Source organism: Larus michahellis, chromosome 20, assembly GCF_964199755.1.
Source record: "Larus michahellis chromosome 20, bLarMic1.1, whole genome shotgun sequence".
Lineage (NCBI taxonomy): Eukaryota > Metazoa > Chordata > Aves > Charadriiformes > Laridae > Larus > Larus michahellis.
The window spans coordinates 2798037-2816905 of record NC_133915.1 but is presented as its reverse complement, the minus strand read 5'-3'; the positions used below and the strand labels follow the sequence as shown (position 1 = coordinate 2816905).

Here is an 18869-nt window from a genome sequence, read left to right as displayed (position 1 = left end):
CCTACACAAAGCAGAGCAATTATAGCATGATCTCAATGTGGTTTTCATTACAGCATTAACAAAACATTTTTTTATTTATGGGTCTTTCTCATTGGCAGTTTCTCTAGCTCAGAGAGTGTTCCAGTGTCTTTTTCCATTCCCATCTCCCCACAAAATGGGTTTGAAATAAAAACTTTGCTTGCAGGGCTGTCACAAGGAGTGGCATAAGAGGAGGAGTCAGACAGGACGAACGGAGATTGTTCGTTGGTAGGCGGAGCAGAGAATTGTGGAGGTATTTTGCCTCCTCTGGGGTGACAAAGGGACAGTGGGAGTGCTCAGGCTCACGATGGCTCAGGGCTACCCGTCTCCAGTGGGCTGAGGTACAGAGAACAGCCGCCTTAGCACAGATGTTTCTGAGGGAGTCTTACGTGAGAGCAGCCAGAGTCCCACCCCCAATTTGGCTGTTCCAGTCTAATAGACTAGAATCTTCTCTCCTATAGTAACAGAAGACTAGGTCAGAGCGTTTTCGGAGATGTACTTTAGTTGAACGCAAATCATAAATACAGGGATAACAGAAGGAAATTGTTGGTCTGTGATATATGGGAAGCCTGGCAAACAGCTTTTGCAGCTTTTTCTGGACTAAAATATTGCTGATATTGCGAGTCCGACAATCAGCACTTGTGATATTGCGGTGGTAATTTGAAAATATGCTTTCTTAAACCCTTCCGTAAGGGATCTTCGCCGTCAGTTTTCAGTATGCCAGTCAGTTCTTGGATGAACCGTTAACCAAAGAAAAGGCTGCTAATTCTAGCTTGGTTATATGGCTAAAAGAAAGTACTATGATCTGTCTTGGTCACCTTTTGGGGTTTTTGTACCTCTCTTTTACTGAGGTTTGCTCCTCTGTGTTAAAACATTGTGCATATATTGAGGCTTTTATTATTACGGTTGGGAAGAGCTCCAAGTCCTGTCTTGCCAAGAGGTTACACCCTGCTAATGGCGAAAGAAACTCTTCACTGTTGCTGGGAATAATAGATTTTACAGGCTACAGATAGTTGTTGAAAGGTGTAGGAATGCTGGGTAGCGAATTACAGGAATTTGAGCAGTAGAAAGTACCTTGTCGAAAGGGCATCTGCAGAAAACAGATGTATTCTTGTGAGATGTTTGACCCTTCTCCATTTCTGCACGCTGCTCTGAATGGCTTATGCTTCAGGACTGACTAGTTCTGGTTGCCCGTGGGTGCAGTGTCCTGTGGGGTTTTTTATACAGTGGAGAACCTTATTTTGCTTGGTTAGGGGTGCATAGGTGAGGAGCAAATTGTGCCCATTACTGCGGGCAGATTTTCTCAAAAGTGAGGCATTGCAATGCTTCCTGAAGGTGGCCAAGTTCTACCCTTGATTGACGTCTGAGATGCGATCAAGGCCTGGGCATCCTTTCTATAGCATTGGGAAAGGAGGCAAAGTGATTTCTTCCCGGTTGCGCAGCCAGCGAGTGGCCGAGCCGAGAACAGAAATCACTTCCTGGGCAGCAAAGTCAGAGACACCGAGTCGAGCGCTCCACCCCCCCGCCTTCCACAGCTCTTCCACTAGTATCGTCAGCTGAGAGGAGGCCAAACCACAAAATTCAGATTTTGGCACGAGATCTAGAGTTTGGGAGCGTTCGGGCCCATCTCTTACTGCACAGGAATACAGCAAGCTTTTTCTCGCAGACGAGAAAAGCGGCGTTCTTTCAAATGCATCCTGCAGATACAGATGCAATAGCAGACGAGAAGTGTTGTTTTGTTTGGTTTCCCTATGTAAGTTTTCCAGGAAGGAGTCAGATGGCCAGAGTTATGCAAACCAAATGGATCTTCTTTTGTTTAGAGCAAAGGAAAATAGTCACTCATTTTTGTGGTGAAACACAAACATTCTCCAAACAAAATAATCCCTCCCTGTAGCCAGCCTGGCCAGCCATGAGTTCCCTCTGGGACTTGGAGTCTGATAAACTTTCAAGAGAGGCATAGGCTTTTATGCAAGTTAGGGGTGGGAAGGGAGAGAAAGAGAAACAAAAAGCTAATGAGATCTGAGTAAAAGGCCTTGCAAAACTAAGCCAGCTCTTCAGTGAGTGCTGGCATGGAGAATTCTTTGGCCATTGCTGCCAGCGTTAGCAAAGAAAAAAAACAAGACATTGGTCTTCATTATCTTGGCATGCGTGCACTGAGACCATGCCATAAATTTATGGGAGTTAATGATATCTTCATAAATCAGGGTGAGAACAGAAGGGTAGGGCCAGATTCACCACCGCTGTGCATCTGCCTCGCTTGAGCAAAGCGGGGAACGCGGCTGCTTTGATTTGGTAACTCCATTGCAAAACGGAGGGCCTGCACATGACGCAAGCTCACCGTAAACCCAGTGCCCGTGCTGGAGGCAAAGTGAGGGATGTGCGTTCAATCGCTGCATTGCACGCTGTAAATGCCTGTTGTCTGTCCGCCTCTCCGTTAATGAGGAAGTGATTTTCTAGGTAGGATGGGGCTAGCAACGGAGTACCCTGTGCTTGAACACATCTGCTCCTAATGTTTAGCGTAGTGGAAATGTTCATGTGTTGTTCGTGTGCTGAGGCTGTGGGAAAACAGCGGTAATACGGTACTTTGCAGACCGACAGCAGGGGCAGGGACGTGGAGGGGTCGCAGAAGCCTGGAGGCTGCCCTCCGTAGGTGAGCCCTGACGCAGAAGCGAAGCCTGTCTGTGACAACCCTACGGCTGGCTAAAATGTTTCATTTTCAGCTGTTTGCCCCGTCAAACAGTCCTTAACAAAATAACTGCTGTGGGTAACCCAAAAATTCGAGTGTGTGTTTGTAGGCATGGGGTTTGCTGGAAGCTTGAAACATAAGGAAAACTTCAAGGAAGGCTACAACTTTTCATTACTGTTTAATTTTTTTTTTTTTAATGGAATGTAAAAAAGTAAATATTTCCTAACCTGCCTGAGGAACTAATCTTTTATATTGCTGCGAAAGCAAAGAAATACACCGGTATGAAATACAGATTGTAACGTGTGACAGGAACGACTACAGCAATATTGCTGCTTTCTAAAAGTTTGTACTCGGTGGAAACCTCTCCTTTAGGAATGTCTGGGAAAGAATGCTTGACTTGGTGAGTCCTGCTTCTGCGTGAGGGGACAAACTCGTGCAGTCGGTATCTCTTACGCCTGCGTCTGAATGAACCCTGTGGAGTTAACCTCTGAGAGCGGGGCCAGGACTAGTAGTGCTCTACAGCTGTTGCCCTGGTCATTATCAGACACCATCCCTGTGAACAAGTTTATCTGGGCAGTGAAGTGAAGAATGAACAAGGCTCACAGCAGAAATTACTTTAGAGAAGGTTGCCACATTCTCTTTGGCTTGTGTCTCTTCACAGCTTTTCCTCTTTCCACTGGCACCTTAAATGGAATTGTAACTTGCACAAGTTTCCTCAAAAACAAAAGACCAGACAGTCAGAATAGCTCAGCTGTTCATTAGATTGCTAAATGATTTGGTTAAACTTTTATCCCTGCTCCTTTCCATTCCCTGTTGCTGTCAGTGATGCACTGAACACCGTGATGCGCTTCCACGTTGCCAGTGTTACGTGCAGCCTGGGAAGGTCATTAAATGCACTATGCAGTTGTGAAGAGACTTGAGACGGTCAGAGATCCCGGGTTTGCAGTTTCGAATAGCAAAGCAAGGTCGTGATGAATTGTACTCCTGTTTCAGCATGGCCCCACAGAATGACGGTCTCTTCCACCATGCAGTACATAGAGATAAGATTCAAGATTTGGACTGAAGATGAGATTTGAAACCTACAGGTTTGAGAGGCAAAGGGGAAGGAATCTGTCGGGAGAGGAGAGACTTTCAAACAAAATGAAAATTTTAACTGAAAAATTTTAGGAAGCGGGTAGTATTTGTTAACAGCTCATTGCAGGTCTATAAGCACCTCTACAGAAGGCCCTAGAGATGGTTATAAGTGCAGCTGGTGGAACGTCTCCTGATGCAGTGACGCGCTTTTGGAAAATGCTGATTCATCAGAATCAAGCCCTTCTGCGGGAATGTGTGGTTTCCAGTCCAAAAAATAAAAACCACCCAGCCTGTCTGCCTGGCTTTCTGCCGGTCTGCCCGGTCTCTAGTCAGCTGGCAAATGGGCTGGAAGTTCCGTGGGATCCCCATCTGTCTGGTCACCAGAGAGATGGATGGTATAAAGTTCTGATTTAAGTCTACAAAAGAAGAGTATTAGCTAACGTGCCTCTTTCCCAGGCAATTGCCTATTGATAATTTTTCTCACTCCACTTTTAAAACCATAGTATAATTTAGGTTGGAAGGTTTAACTGAAGTTCAGATGAGTCTGCCTTGAAGTGCAAAATTTTCCATAATACACAATTTTCTTAACCCAGCTATTTCCAGTTATATGTAATCTGTTGCAATGCCCTCTGCTCTCCCGTAGAGTGGCCGTGATAACTTACTCTGACCATCCAAAAAGCTTTGTATCTTCAGTTTTGTTGTGGCTCAGATGTGCGGTCCGATAGATTTCAACGGCACGGAGCTGCTGTAGGAATGGCGAGGGTCCTGCATGCAAGATGTGGGTGATGGGCGGTGCAGGGCTCCTGGTTGCCCTGGGGCATTTGGATCTGCAGGGGCAAGTAGTCCTCAGCTCTTTTGTGGGAGCGATGGCAAGGAAGGGCTTTGTGGAATGATGTTTCACAGTGAGAACGACGGAGAGCTGTGGCAGCCTTGAAAACAAGGCAGTTTTCACAAGGCCTTTGCAAAGAAATGAAGAAGTAGTGTTGGTTGCCACATTTCTCCATCTTTCAGGAGGGAGGGTGGAGGGTGGGTGTAAATGTGAGGTGTTGAATTTTTTCTATTTATTTATTTTTTTTCCTGAGGTGCAGTGTATCTTCCGTTAGCTTGTGTTTGCTCTGTAACTCCGTGGGCTGGAAGCATGCCTACAGTTACCTCAGAACAACCTTTTTATCCCTTGTACCTCGTATCCCTTTGATCTTGTTTATGTATTAAGAGCGAAGAAACACATTATTTAAGTTTGGTCTCTAAGGCCCATATTGCTGACCACGTAATAAATCCCAGTATTTCTTTTTTCCAGATGAGAAGCCTTTTGTAGTGGAAGATACCTACTTACTCTGCCCGGCACCTGTGCTACGAGAAGTTGGCATGTATGTTTTTTCTCCGTACCCAAATATTTACTTTGCCTGTAGGAAAATGAGTTTGCATCATCTCACTGTATTATGTTGTTCTTATACGTATCTAACTCTGACGCTTTCTCTTGTGCTTGTTGGGTTAATTGGCAGTTGTGCATTGGAGCACAGGGGAGAGGGCACCAGTAGGGTGAATTGACCTGTAAACAAGGCTTTTCTGTGCATCAGGTTCCAGAGGATATTATCTAGTAGAGGGTTGTGGACTAGCTGGCCTGACTTGTTTCTTGTGTTGGTTTTTTTTTTCCAGGGAAGCAGCTCTTCAAGTCAGTATGAACGATGGTCTGAGCTTCATCTCTAGCTCTGTCATCATCTCCAGCACACACTGTGTAAGTTGCGATTCACGTGCCTAAATCACAGGATCACAGAATGGCAGGGGTTGGAAGGGACCTCTGGAGATCACCCCGTCCAACCCCCCGGCCAGAGCAGGGTCACCCAGAGCAGGTGGCACAGGGACGCCTCCAGGTGGGTTTGGGATGTCTCCAGAGACGGAGACTCCCCCACCTCTCTGGGCAGCCTGTGCCAGGGCTCTGCCACCCTCACAGCAAAGAAGTTCCTCCTCGTCTTGAGATGGAACTTCCCATGGTCAAGTTTGTGCCCGTTACCCCTTGTCCTGTGCCTGGGCACCACTGAGAAGAGCCTGGCCCCGTCCTCCTGACACCCCCCCTTGAAGTATTTATAAGTGTTGATAAGGTCCCCCCTCAGTTGTCTTTTTTCCAGACTAAAAAGACCCAAATCCCTCAGCCTTTCTTCATAGGAGAGGTGTTCAAGTCCCCTCATCATCTTGGTAGCCCTTTGCTTCCCCTCTCCAGCAGTTCCCTGTCCTTCTGGAACCGGGGAGCCCAGAACTGGACCCAGGGCTCCATGTGGGGCCTCCCCAGGGCAGGGCAGAGCAGAGGGGGAGGATGACCTCCCTCCACCTGATTCAGTAGGATGGCGGTACTTAACTACAGATGTTTAACACTGGTGTTAGGGCTTCCAAGTTGAGTAAGCCTGGGATGCGGAGGACCTATTTCCTTCTTTTAGAGGTGAGCTTGTGAGTGTGGTAACATGACATTTTGTGTGTAATGTGTGCCACAATGTAGTAAAGCTCTTGAGTCTCCAGTGAACACCTCAGACTCTGTATCTGCTGTGGGAGGCAGACCAGAACGAGACGAGCAGCCAGTGGTCCACAGGTGTCTGTGCCAGCCTGTCCACTGCACAGTGAACAAGAGTTAAGTCTGCTGGCTTCGTTAGCTAGTCTGCTTCCTCTACAGCAATGGTGCTGCTCACTCTGAAAAGCATATGGCAGTTGTGCTCACACCATTTGTCTGGAAACCAGTATGGTTGCCAAAAACAAAGTGGGAGATTCTCCGCTGAAGTAGCTGGCTTAGAGCTGGCATCCTTTGTTGGCAGTAGCGAATTGCTGCACTCAGTCTCTGGTGGAACCAGGCAAAGAACAGTGAAACCAGTTATAATTCATGGTATTGCTGAAGATGCTGCTTCTGCCGAGTCATGGCAGTTGAGCATGAAACGACTTGCTCTAAAGGAGGAAGTGGAGGAATTTTCACTTTGAGCTCAGCACAGTCCTTCATGCTTCGGTGTATTCAGCTTTATTCATCTGCGTATCTTCTGTGCAGGGAACGGTTGAGGCGCTGCTTTACTTCTCCCATGTACTGACTTAAACTCTTTCTTGAGAAGCCAGAGTAGTCTCGCCAGAAAGACGAAAGTCTGTCCATGGCCTGCTCTTCTCCCTGTCCAGTACAGCCACATCGTGTTGCGGTGCAGAGTAAGTGAAAGGCTAAGCTGTACGACATCCCATTACCAGCAGTCTTCTGGGTTCCATAAAGGCCGATGCACAAGATGAGGAAAGTCTTTTGTGTCACTTGGTACTTGTTCAACAAGGACAGGATTGTACAGAGGGACAGTTTTCAGAGCTTACATGAGGGGTTATATTCCCAAATATACAAAGACTTCCTTATGCCTTAAAAGAAGGGAATTTATTTTATTAGTTAACTTTTTGGTTTAAGTTCTCTTTGCCCACTGGCAAAAATGTATTTGCATGTTGTCAGCAAATTGCAGGAATATTTTCCTGTTCTGTTCATATGAGGCAAGACCTGGGAAAGAATTCTTAGCGAAAAATTATTCCTTCCTGATTTGCTTTCTTCTTATTATTTCTAGGTTATAGGAAAGGAAATATCTGTTCCTTTTCTATTGTTTTAATAGCTATAAGGAAACTTTCAAGGATGCCTATGCTTCACAGCAGCACCTACTGCTCCGATGCCTCCAGACTGTGAAACTGGATTTGCAGCGCGGCTATGCAGCCAGAATTCAAATCCAGATCCTACATCCAAATCTAGACGCAGCGACATTCAGTGGCTTTCTTAAAATTGCATTAATTAGGTGACAAGCAAAATTATTTTTTGCCACATTGTACTAACTTTGAGGGCTGCTACACAAACACACTTGAAGTTACATCCAGTATGACTGCTTATGCTTTTATACCTCCTCTTCCAAAATTCACAGAACTTTCTGGTTTAGGTTCTCAAAATGAAATGTCCAGAAGTGCCTAATTTTTCTTTTTTTAAAGTGAATCTCCAGGCTTTCCTGGTACTTTGTTGCGATTCTCTCCTCTCTGTTGAAAGGTAACTGTTTTAATTTAACAAAAGAAAACAGAAGAAGATGTGGGAGAGACTTGTGAAGATGCTTTTGTTGCAGAGGATGTTCCAGCATTTCCATTTTAAAGTACCTTTCGGGAAGACTTGCAGTCACATAAGAGTGATCTCATCTGAACAGGTGGAGCAAAATCTCCATTTTAAAAAGAATTTCAGTTGTCCCAGTTATTTTCAAGCCTGAGGTACAAAACAGCCCATAGGAGGTCTTTGAGGATTTTGGTTTGTTTTTCTTTGTTGAGACTTTCCATATGAATTCTAGAGGCAAGAGTCCGTTACACATGGGAGGCCCTTTTAAATCCCTTGTGATAAGTTTCAATCTGACATTTGCCCAGGCACATCAGCTAGCAAATGAAACTCCACATGCAAGGTCTGTCTGATGTGTAAAGTATCAGTCAGGATAAAGCTTGACTCCCCAGCCTCCTGCAGGGGCCTTTAGGTAAAGGTGGAGTTGTCATTTTCTGGAGATACTGAAAAGCATTGACTGTGGAAGTGCATGGGGTTGCTCCACTTTCAGAGCGCAGTCTTTACCTCAAAGAAGAGCAGAAAGAAAAGAGACAGAATCAGGTTAGTAGAAGAGAATTTTTTTCTGTTTTGGTGAATGCGACTCCCTCTCCCACCCTCGTGTTAGTTTCTCGGGAATAGTGCTTTTGTTGTGGTTTGTTGCCATGTTGGCTTTTCTGCTGGTTTTGGTGGCTCTAAAGTCTAATGGGAAACCTGTCTAGACAATGCCAGATGCCCTCAAGATGATAAAGTGTCAGAGCATATATCTGTCTCTCAGGGGCGGAAAATAAAGGCATGCTGGAGAGAGAGCGGGGTGTTGCCCCTGCTGCTCTGAGATGGTAAAGCAAGCCCACCCCGGTTAGCCGCGTCCCCACAGGAGGTTAGGGGCTGCGGCGTATGTTCTGACAGATGCCCGTGTGGTGCAGGGCAAAAAGAGTCACGTGCGTCAGGGGAGAAGAAATTGGGAGGGCTGTATCCTGCTCACCCTCGCAAGGTGCCTCCTCCAGCAGTCTCGGAGAGCCGGGCTCAGAAGGCAGGGGCCAGTATGTCAGTAAGGACAAAAAGGGCTTTTGCTTGTTGGAGGACCGCAGTGATTTCCATTTATCTGTCAAAAGTGGGCCAGACACAGGAGTTGTTGTGGTTGGGCGAAGCATTTGTTTTATTAAATTATGGAATGCAGCTGCAACCCTGTAGCTTAGGGCAGAATGATGCTGCGTGTAAGTGTCAAGCCTGCTTGCGCCCTCCCCGTGGATGGCCAGTACTATTTTTCATTCAAAGGTTTTGCTGACTGCACACTCCAGGCGGAGGGTTACTGGCTGGCTTCTGGTAAAGCTGCCAACAGCGGCTGGGTTTATTTCAGAAGCAAGAGGGTAACATTGTGTAAATCAGGGGCTGCAGACAGAAGTTTAATCCTGCTCCCCACTAACTTACGCATTACCCAGTTAAACTAAGACAGGGCTGTCCTGAGTATAATTTAGGGTGTTTTTTGGCCCGGGCTATGTGACCGCTGGCAGCTACCCCAGCAGAACAGGGGAATGGCTGGAACGAGAGTGTTCTTAAGGTTTGGAGACAGCAGGCTGTTTATACGCTTAGCGGGGAGATAAGATGCCAGCATCTCCAGTATGACAAAGCTCAACTGGCTGGAAGTATTTGATGAATTTGTCTCTTGGCTTGCTTGTCTTGGAGAGTGACTAATTTATTTCTCTGAAGTTGGTTTTTCAATATCTGTACTTCTTAAATATTGTTTTTCTTTCATTTGAAAGTTCCCCATGGGGGAAGGAACCCGCCCTTTCCATACGGAGGGCAGTGGGGCTGCGTTGTTACTGCATTACCTAAGCACAAGAAAGCAAAACCATCCAGGGACATCCCGGTGGCCTCTGCTCCTGGCAGAAGGTGCTAAATGCCAGCCCTGAATACTGAAGCCTGGAAACACCGGGCAGACGTAGGGGCAGGGCGTTGCTTCCAAAGATACGTCCTTAAGCTGTGGCATCACGCTACCCAGGGAGAGGTTGGGCTTTTTCCCCTGTGTTCTCCTGAAAAAGGTCATCTCTTCTCTGTAGAATCCACTGTGGATTTAAACCCCTCTTTTCAACCATTGGAAGCAGTTGTGACCGCGTAGACTGAGATTTTGGGAGGAGACGACCCCAAAAGCATTCTTTAGGAGGGTTGTGGATGAATCCTGGGCATCTGTTTCACAACCGGGTCTGCCAGTTTTGAGTGTCAGGGAGCTGTTTTGGTTATAAATATTGTTTAGTTAGAACTTGCCACTATCTGTCTCTTGCTTGACTCAAATTAGACAGAGGCCGCTTCTGGGGGATAACACCCACACACAGACACCCCCCCCCCCCATCTGCTGATGTTCTTTCTTACTTGGCCTTTGTAGTGCAGTCGCACTCCTGGATCTGACTCGCCCCAGGTGCTGTGTAACCACAGAAGACAAAGACAGATCCTGCCCCCAGATTCCTAGTGTCTAACTCCTTGCAGCAAAGCTCTTCACTTCAGATGTTACAATGCTCTTGCTGTCAGCCAAGCGCTCCCAGCTCTCCGGGGCCTCTGACAGACATCCTCTGCCAGGGTGGGTGGGCTCTCGGCTTTGCAGGTAAACGAGGTGCCTTTGTTCTGCGTCGCAGAGGTATCTGTGCCATATGGTAGCAGAGGCCAAAAGTGCCCAGTAACCAAACAAAGCTGCCAGTGATTACAATAAGGGCTCAGAAACAATTGTATACGTTTAGGTGTGACTTTACAGTACATGAACAGTCTATTTTCACGTGCCATGAAAGACTGAATTCTTGTTGCCACGATCAGTTTCCTCTCCCTTAGCTTTTAATACTCATTTCTTTTATAACATGCCTGCGTTTACAAAAGAGACATTAAGGCAGAAGATAATGATTCATGTAGCCTCCAGTCCCGGTCTGGAAGTTGACAGCTTACATTGCTACAGGTGTTATCGTGCGGTTGCACACTTTCTACCTTTTATCTGACAGACCAGAATATCTTCATTGGGTGGCAGATAATTAATGATGAGAGTTTAAAAAGTAGTTTCATTCTACTGCTGACATCACTGAACCTTTGATAGTTGAAGACACCAAGAACTGTAGTTTACTCCCTGCTAAACATTAAAAACCCCCGTCTTGTAACAGCAATAATATAAGGCATAGGGCCACAAATGCAATAGGAACTGAGCATCTTCAGCTTCCACTAGTGCTAAGACTGGAAAAAAAAATACATTATTTCTTCCTCAGCTCTTAGTTTCAGCATACCACCAATTTCCTATGTGACATTGCCCCACATCAGGCTTTTTGGTATGGACATGGCGTGCGTTGCTTTCATTTGCACGTGTTAATGCCTGGGGAGTGTAAACTGCAGTGGTTTTCCACTGCTTGGAGAAGAATTAGCAAGTAATGGCTGGTGGAGTCGGGAAGCTCTTAAAAAGGGATTTACTTCTGTTCCCACGTTAGGAGTTTGAAGAACTGAAAGAGGGAGAAAGTCTTAAATGCAGCTTTATAGGAATGTGTGTGCATGCAGATGTGCACAGAGCAGGCTGCACACCAACCATTATCAGGAAAGGGGATGTGCAATAAAGGAAATAATTTAAAAGGCGGCATTTAGAGGCAGGGAGTCAGTCCTGCTTTGCTGCCAAGTTCTTCAGTGCAAAAAGAGAGCATCTCGGAGAGAAGCCAGGATGGGAATTAACATAAGTCTTTGTTCATTTTCTAAAATGCTCCCAGAAGAGGAAAAACCACTAATGACCTCTTGCACTGGTAACTCTCAGACTCAAAACTGGAGGGGAAGTGAAAACTGCAGGGCTGCAGTGACAGTGTGAAACAGGTCTTCCTGGGCAGCCCTCAATTGGAAGAGCAAGGAGCATCTCTAGGTGATACTCCTCTACTCCCTGCATCACCTAGTGAGAAACACACGACGCTTCTCTGCGAGAAGGCAGGACAACGGAGGTACCCACACGTGGGCTGGGAGAACATTTCTGTGGCAGGATATTGGACTTGCCTTAAACTAGCACTGATTGAAACTCATTTGCCGCGTGTATCCAGTTCACAATGGATGTCTGCCCCTGTCACGCCCTGCTCCTTCAGGAGGAGAGCTAGGGGAATTATGCCTGGAAAAAGGAGTGCCTTTTAGCTGAAAAGGGATATGTTGGGTCAGGGCAGTTTGGGGAAGCAACTGCATTTGGGAGGCATATGCAATGCCTAGACCGGGCTTGCCCTTGTAAGCTCGGGTCCTATCCAGCGCCAGTATGTACCAGCCTCTCCTTACCTGAGGTGCTGGGGCTCCAGTTACCGCTCCTGGATGGGAAGCTCTCAAGATGGTTAAGCACGCTGCCGGGCAGTTAGCCCTTCCATGGTCCTGGGTAGGATTTCAGATTTTGGAAACCGGAGGAGAGCTGCTGGCTAGCACTTGGGCCAAGCACTGGGCTCTGGAAAAGGCTCTTCTTGAAACTAGTCGAGTGGAAGTGAATGGACGCAGTGGCTTATTGCACCTGACAGCAACTCCGGGCAAGAGACTGTCTTGCAGAGGCAGATCAGGGAACGGGTTATCTTACCATGGAGCGGTTATCTTGGTGGCAACCATTAATAAGTGGCTTGGGATGATCGATCAGGTGACAGGTGGGGAACAGGCCTGCCATTCTGGAAAGAAATAGTCCCTCTGGTCTTACTTTTCCAGCTGCAAGGGTGCAGGAGCCATTGAAGTCAGCTAAAAGAAAAGGAGGCGGGTACTGTCACAGCTTTACTACGTCTCGGTATCCCGGGTTTCTTCCTGTGCCTGTTTGAAAGACTGCAGTAATTTGCAGCTTTGAGTTAAACATTAGTGGATGCATTTGATCTTTAAATATGGGGAAAGAAAAAGTTACAAAATCAAGAAAGCACTGGAGGCTTGTAGTAAAAACTAATGATGCCCTTCACTGAAGGTTTTGGGGTTTTTCTTTTTATTTATTCAAAAGGAATGGAATTCAGTGCTAAAGTAGGGGTTTTTCAATTGTGACTTTGTTCTGGGCTGCACAGCTCAGGGTCTGCTAGTTATCAGTGCTTCGAAGTCTGCAAGCAATTAAAGTGCATTCACTATTGTATCAATAGAGGCTTTATGAAACTGCAGAGTAAATTTAATGAGCACTTTCCTAGGCCCTTGACCTGTATATTATTAGTTGAGGTATTGCTCTGTGGGAACTCCAGGGCATACGATTTCAGGTTTGTTTCTAAAAGAAATTGCTCTTAAATGCTTTATGCTGCAAATATAATCGGCAGTGAGTGTTTTTGCTAACACAGGTCACCCTAAGAGTTAAATGGGCAGGGATTATTTCACTCTAATATTGCTACGTGGGCTGTTTTATAAAACCCTCAAGTGCGGTAGACATACTACAAACAGCATGTTCCTATGGTTTGGAAAGTAGGGATTCACAGAAGAGACCGATCAATTTGGGGTGGGGCGGAATCACAGAATGGAAGTTTTGAAAAGTTTTAATTTGGAAACATCAAAATAGTTTGTGGATATGCAGACTTTTTTTCCTGTGACAGTGCTGAAATTAACTGCCAAATATGTGCTATAATCTCTGCACGCATGTGCACCTCTAATAGTGAAATCCCGTTTAACATTTAAGTTGAAACAGAGCACTTTGAAACAGTGCATTTGAAACAAAATGTTTGATTTTATTGAAATGTTTTTCCTGGTGAAAATGTGATTTCAATTTAAACTGGGTTTCAGAAGGAAACTTATCCCAAACGTGTCTCGTTGTGTGGGTTCAGGTCATGCTGGCGTCCTCTTTCCCTTGTCAGGCTCATGGCAAGCTGCCTGCGATGGCCTGCGAGAACTCCTCCTGTTCAGCGTGGGGGTTGGGGACGGGACTGTGAGCTCAGGGAAGGTGCTCCTGAGATATTTATTATTTTTAAAGTGCTGCTTAATGCTGCAAATCTCATAGACGTGCACAGAGGGAAGACATTCCAGAGCTGTGGCATGCTGTTTTCCTTCCCTTCCTGCCTCGCAAAGAAGTAAACCCAAATCAAGCCATAAATGGTTGCTGTTATGACAAAGTCCAATTCCGCAGAATTTTGTCTGTTATCATTCCATAATATTATTCTTATTAAGCACTGCCTTCAGGCACTCATGGAAACCAAAACAACTACTTAGGTTTCACTTCAAAAGTTTTGTTTAGCTACAAGTGTTGGGGGACAAGTGATGGCTATTTCAGAACAGGAGCTCCTCGGTACTTCCTCGGTCACCCCAGCAGCACCCGGACACGCACTGTCAGGGGGGGAGGGCTCAAGCCGCTGGCGTTATTTCAGTGCAGGTGTGCGCACAAATGGAACCTAAGAAGAGCGCTCAAGAGGCCTCTGCTTTCGTGCTGGCTGATTTCAGGCCCATGATCTCCAAGCCACAAAGCCAAGGCTCGTGCGCTCACCTTCAGGACAAAAACTGAGGCCTGACCAGATGCCGTCACCTCTGCCCGTAGCTGCGGAGGTCACAGCTGCCTTCTGCTGTGATGGTGAAGATGCTCACCTGCAGGTGGAGCACTGAAAGCTTGCAGCGGAGAGGCCCTGCTCCCCTTGATCTCGGCTGCTTCCTCCAGTGAGGCTGTTAAAATTGTGACACCTGGATGTTGACTATTAACAGGTAATGGCACGACTAGCAGAGACCTGAGCAAGTGTTCAGTGGCATGAAGTCTTACCACTATTTTTAGCCTTTGGTTCAAGCGTAGGACTATTGGTGGTGAAATTCAGGAGTCAGGAGGTTTGTATCAGAAACAGTAACAGAATTTGGAGCGTTTTACCAAACCAGATGGGATGTCCGAGGGAGCTAGAAACCAAAGAGGAGGGGTGAAGGCCTTTGGACCTCCACAGCTCTGAATGGGGAGGTGCCTGTCATCTGAAGACCAGTGAATCCCAGTACTGATGGAGAGTATATATGACTGAAGAGGGAAAGCTCATCAGTCGGCACGGTTTTCTCTTGCTTGTGTTCCTTCATAAACTATCCCACCAGACCACATTGTATTTAATGCAGGATCCCGGGTGCAATGCCTTATGGGCGAGGCACTACTTGCGACGAGACAAACTTGACTTCTACCATTAGTTGTGCCATATCTGCCTTTCAGAAGCTTTGCTAACACTTCTGTTTAGCTGGAAACTCTTAAGTATTTCTTCAGAAGGAAAAGTTCAGCTTGTTTTCGTAAGCATAAACATTGCAATAGGGGATTAGAGAATTGTTTTCTCTGACCAAAGATCTTTCCTTCTAACAGAGGGAGTAATGATTGTTCCTCCTTTCCATGTGTTTGCCTGCTCTGTTTGGAGTGTGAACTCTTCAGGACGAGGGTTGTCTCTTGCTCCGGATTTAGACAGCATATGATGAAGTGAGGCGCCACTGGTGTTTATACTGGGCGGTAAAGCAAATAGCGCAGGGTGCTGGAAAAGTCTTTTGTAAGCGGGCTCTCGTCTCCTTTCGGCTCTAGAAGGAGAGGAGGGAAACAGATCATTGCCAGAGGGACATCTCATTTCTCAGCACAGTGAAATTGGAAAAAAGGAGCTGAGAACACCTATATTGGGCGACCTAGAACATGTATTTCTTGCTTCATCCCCTGCTGAGCTTGGCTCCTACTCAAGCGGCTTCACGTAGACACCGATCAAAGAGGCATTGCAGAGCAGCGCGTTCAGTGAGTTTTCATTTCCTTTCAGAAATTAGGCCAGATTGTTTCTGTTATATTAAAAAAAAATAATCCTGTACGTGATAAAATAACTGATCGACATCAGTTTCTGTGGCTGTGATGGGAGAGTCCCCAAGAGTCGGGCAGGAATGGAGAGCGTTTCCTTCACAATAAAAGCTGCCGGAGTGTTTGGTGTGAAAGGGCAGGGCCATCCATTGTCTTCCCCTCCCCTACTGACTAAAGGACATTAAAGCTGTTTCCCCTTTCTCTCCCAGGAGAAAACCTCTGTCAGATTTTGGACGCTTGTTCAAAACTTTAGTCAAGATTTTCATAAAACTTTTTAAAAGCACTTCATTCTTTTCCTACTAACACCTCTGAAGGCTTTCAGCATGTTATTGCTCTTTCTGCTTGGAAAACGTAAAAAAGATTTTTTCCTAATGTACAGGACACTGGGCTGGGATACAGGAGCCATTCGTATCTTCTCTGTCTCTGGAATGACATTAGCCATATTTCTTCTCTTTGTAAAGCACCTAAGGTTTAGCAGTGCTAAGTATTTAAATTGTTACTGTAGAGTCGCTCTGAAGTGAGCCTTGGTGTTACGGCTGTCTTCGTGCTGCTCTTCCCAATTCCTGGTAGCGGTGCAGACGTTTCTGCACTCCTGAAGTAGTAACGACAGCAGCTTTCCAGCCTGCCCTGGAGGTGACATCACGGTGCTGCATGACAGCCTTAGGTCCTCTACTGCAGTTAACGCCTGGAAAGGCTCCCGCAGGCCCTTCTGCATAGCACAGGGACTGGTGGACTGCCTCGAGTCCCGAGAGCAGGAGCTGGTAGAGCACGTGGCTTTTGTTTGCTGGAGCAGCGAGTGCAGAACCAGATCAAACAGACTATTGAGGCTTCCTACTTCCCAGTGAGGTCTGTAGGAGTTAGGACGAATCCTTCTACTGAACCCAGGCCCACTAAAGCCAAGTGCTTGATGCATATATATAATGGAAGTCCATCCCTCTTAGGCATAGCGTGAAGTAAGCCCATTTAAACACATGCCTGAAGTTAAATCCATTTACTGCTGTGGTAACAAGCGTGCGTGCTGCCCACCTCTCTCTCCCTATAAATCAACAGTGCGTTAAATCAGCCGCAGTACGTGAGCACATTTATTAGATGCACCTAGTACTTCATTCATCACTCCTGAACGCCAGTAGTCAAAGCTTTTGAGGGTCCGCGCTTTGGGGTTGTTATTCTAGGTTACCTTTCTGGAATAGCTAACGTATGCTGCAAATGCCAGTGCAGTAAAGTGAGAAACTAGGAAATAAAATCTTAAACAAAAATAAGAAGATTGGAAAGACCAAACCAAACACACCAAAAAACCTGGTGCATAGTAGCATTTTTTGGAAAACAATCAGAAATAAGCCATAGTTCCATTGAAATACCAGTGAACTGATTTATGTTTGCTTTTGTGTTAGAAGCATCAAGGATGCCTAAGATAAAATAGGGGACTTAAAATCCCAGACTCTGTCTTAGCTTTGTCTCTCTGTATGATTGTCTACATGCTTCCTCAGGCAGAATTTTAGGAGCTTGGTCCTAGGCAGCGATCTCAGTAGACAGTAGCAAAGTAACTCTGGAGGATGAGTCATTTCCTCTGTGGCATGACCATCGCTGGAGTGGTCATCCCTGTTCGCTGACTGTTAAAGGAATGTGCGTGCACCTAGTTTATACGAACCTTTTTGTTAGATAGGCGCTTCCCAGGGGTTGCGTGCATGCCTTAGAGCAGTGTGTTCCTTCGTAGGCCAGCACGTTATCTGAATGTTTGGGTAGATTTAAGGAAATGAGTAGATTTAAGGAAGTAGCTCGTGCTGTTTGCTGGGCCAGACTTTGCCATCCCTCCCCTCTTCTCTCCAGCAGGACCTACAGTCCGAGAGGTGGGTCAGGTTTGTCTTGTGACAATAGGATTCCCCAGTCACAGTCTGACTTCTCGCAGCCCGGAACAGTTCCATAATAACTTGTGAATGAAAGCATATACATACACCACCACCACCCCCCTCCATGTATGAGGAATGCCTCTAACATGTCCTGCTTCGGATTTCTTGATATCTCGGTATTTTACAGTATCTTCCCGAGGTGGTTTTCCATTGTACTCCAACTTCCAGCATTACTTGTAGCACTTTGTTGGCCTTGTTGTAGTCTGGCAGGGAAAAGGAGGCGTCAAGGCACAGCTGCCTTGCTTTCTCTACCAGCATATTTGTCTCAAAGACCACACGGTAGAATTTTAACATGTCAAATGTGTTGCATGTTGAAAGGTCATTTAAAGAGCCTGCTCTTTTTCATATTACCATTTCTTGATACAATAGCAAGGTGTTTCAAAACAGTGGCTCCAGGCACCGTTCAGGTCTTCAACAGTTGTCCAGAAGCAAGTTGCCAATGTTTTGCACTTAGTGTCCCGACGGGCACCTGAGCTGTCTGCCTTTTCTCAGCTGTTCAGGTGTAACAGAGTTTTAGGCTGTTGATCCCACTATGGGTACAAGCAGCACAGGTTTTTCTTGGTCTAAGTAGTGGCGATGAATCCCCATGGGAAAGTCGTACTCATTTCATATAACTGTGGTTTTTTAGGGGCTAGTCACGCTTTGTCTCCATAGAAAATTCACTAGATTAGTGTTAAAATTCTCTTTTTCTTTTTTTTTTCCCTTTAAAATAAAAGTTGTTTTCCTGGTTTGAATTGATAGCCATTATTCAATAAGTGTTAAACACAGCTCATTGGATTATTCCATGGTTCAGTGTTTCCATGAGCATACGTATTGTTCTTCCAAATTTTGTTTAAAAAAAAAAAAAAAGAAAGAAAGGAATGAAAACAGACATTTCAAATGCTTCAGCCCTTTTTAACCAGCTCTAAGACTAGGAGAAAGATTTCAAAATGTCAGTGGAACTTTTGCAAACTATTTTAGCAGGCGTATTTTCCTTGTTTATTTTTCAGCTTGGATAAGTGGCGGTTCCTATCTAATCGTAGTTCTAGCTGTATAAAATCCATGGATGTTACCCAGAATGATAGCGAAATTGTAGCAGAGACTGACGGAGTAAAGATAAACCAAACCAACAGCAGAATTCAGGCCACTGTGGGTGATTGCAGTGGGATTTATTGTGCATATATGCTTTGTCCTGCTCTGACTCGCTGGGGCTTCCTCAAAGCCTCGTTCACCGCGGTGACAGCACAGTCAGAGCAGACGAAGACAGGACTTGCAGTTCCTCATTAAGTGTCTCAGTTTGACTCTTCATAGCTATGGCTGAGCCCAGAAAATTCAGTTCATATTTGTCTGGAATATTTTGATGTTTGTTCAAATATAAGAAAAGGAATTAATCCAACCAGATTTTTTTTTTTTTTTTCTTAAGGGTAGTGGTGGTGT

The 18869-nt window shown here is 45.7% G+C and overlaps 1 protein-coding gene across 1 annotated transcript in view; it reads left to right on the top strand.

Moving 5' to 3' along the window:
• ANTXR1 (ANTXR cell adhesion molecule 1) overlaps positions 1–18869 on the top strand; it is a 113689-nt gene that overhangs the window by 39693 nt on the left and 55127 nt on the right. The window contains exons 11-12 of the mRNA XM_074563823.1: positions 5076–5145; positions 5435–5513. Coding sequence (XP_074419924.1) covers positions 5076–5145; positions 5435–5513 — 149 coding nt within the window. The remainder of the gene's footprint in view (positions 1–5075; positions 5146–5434; positions 5514–18869) is intronic.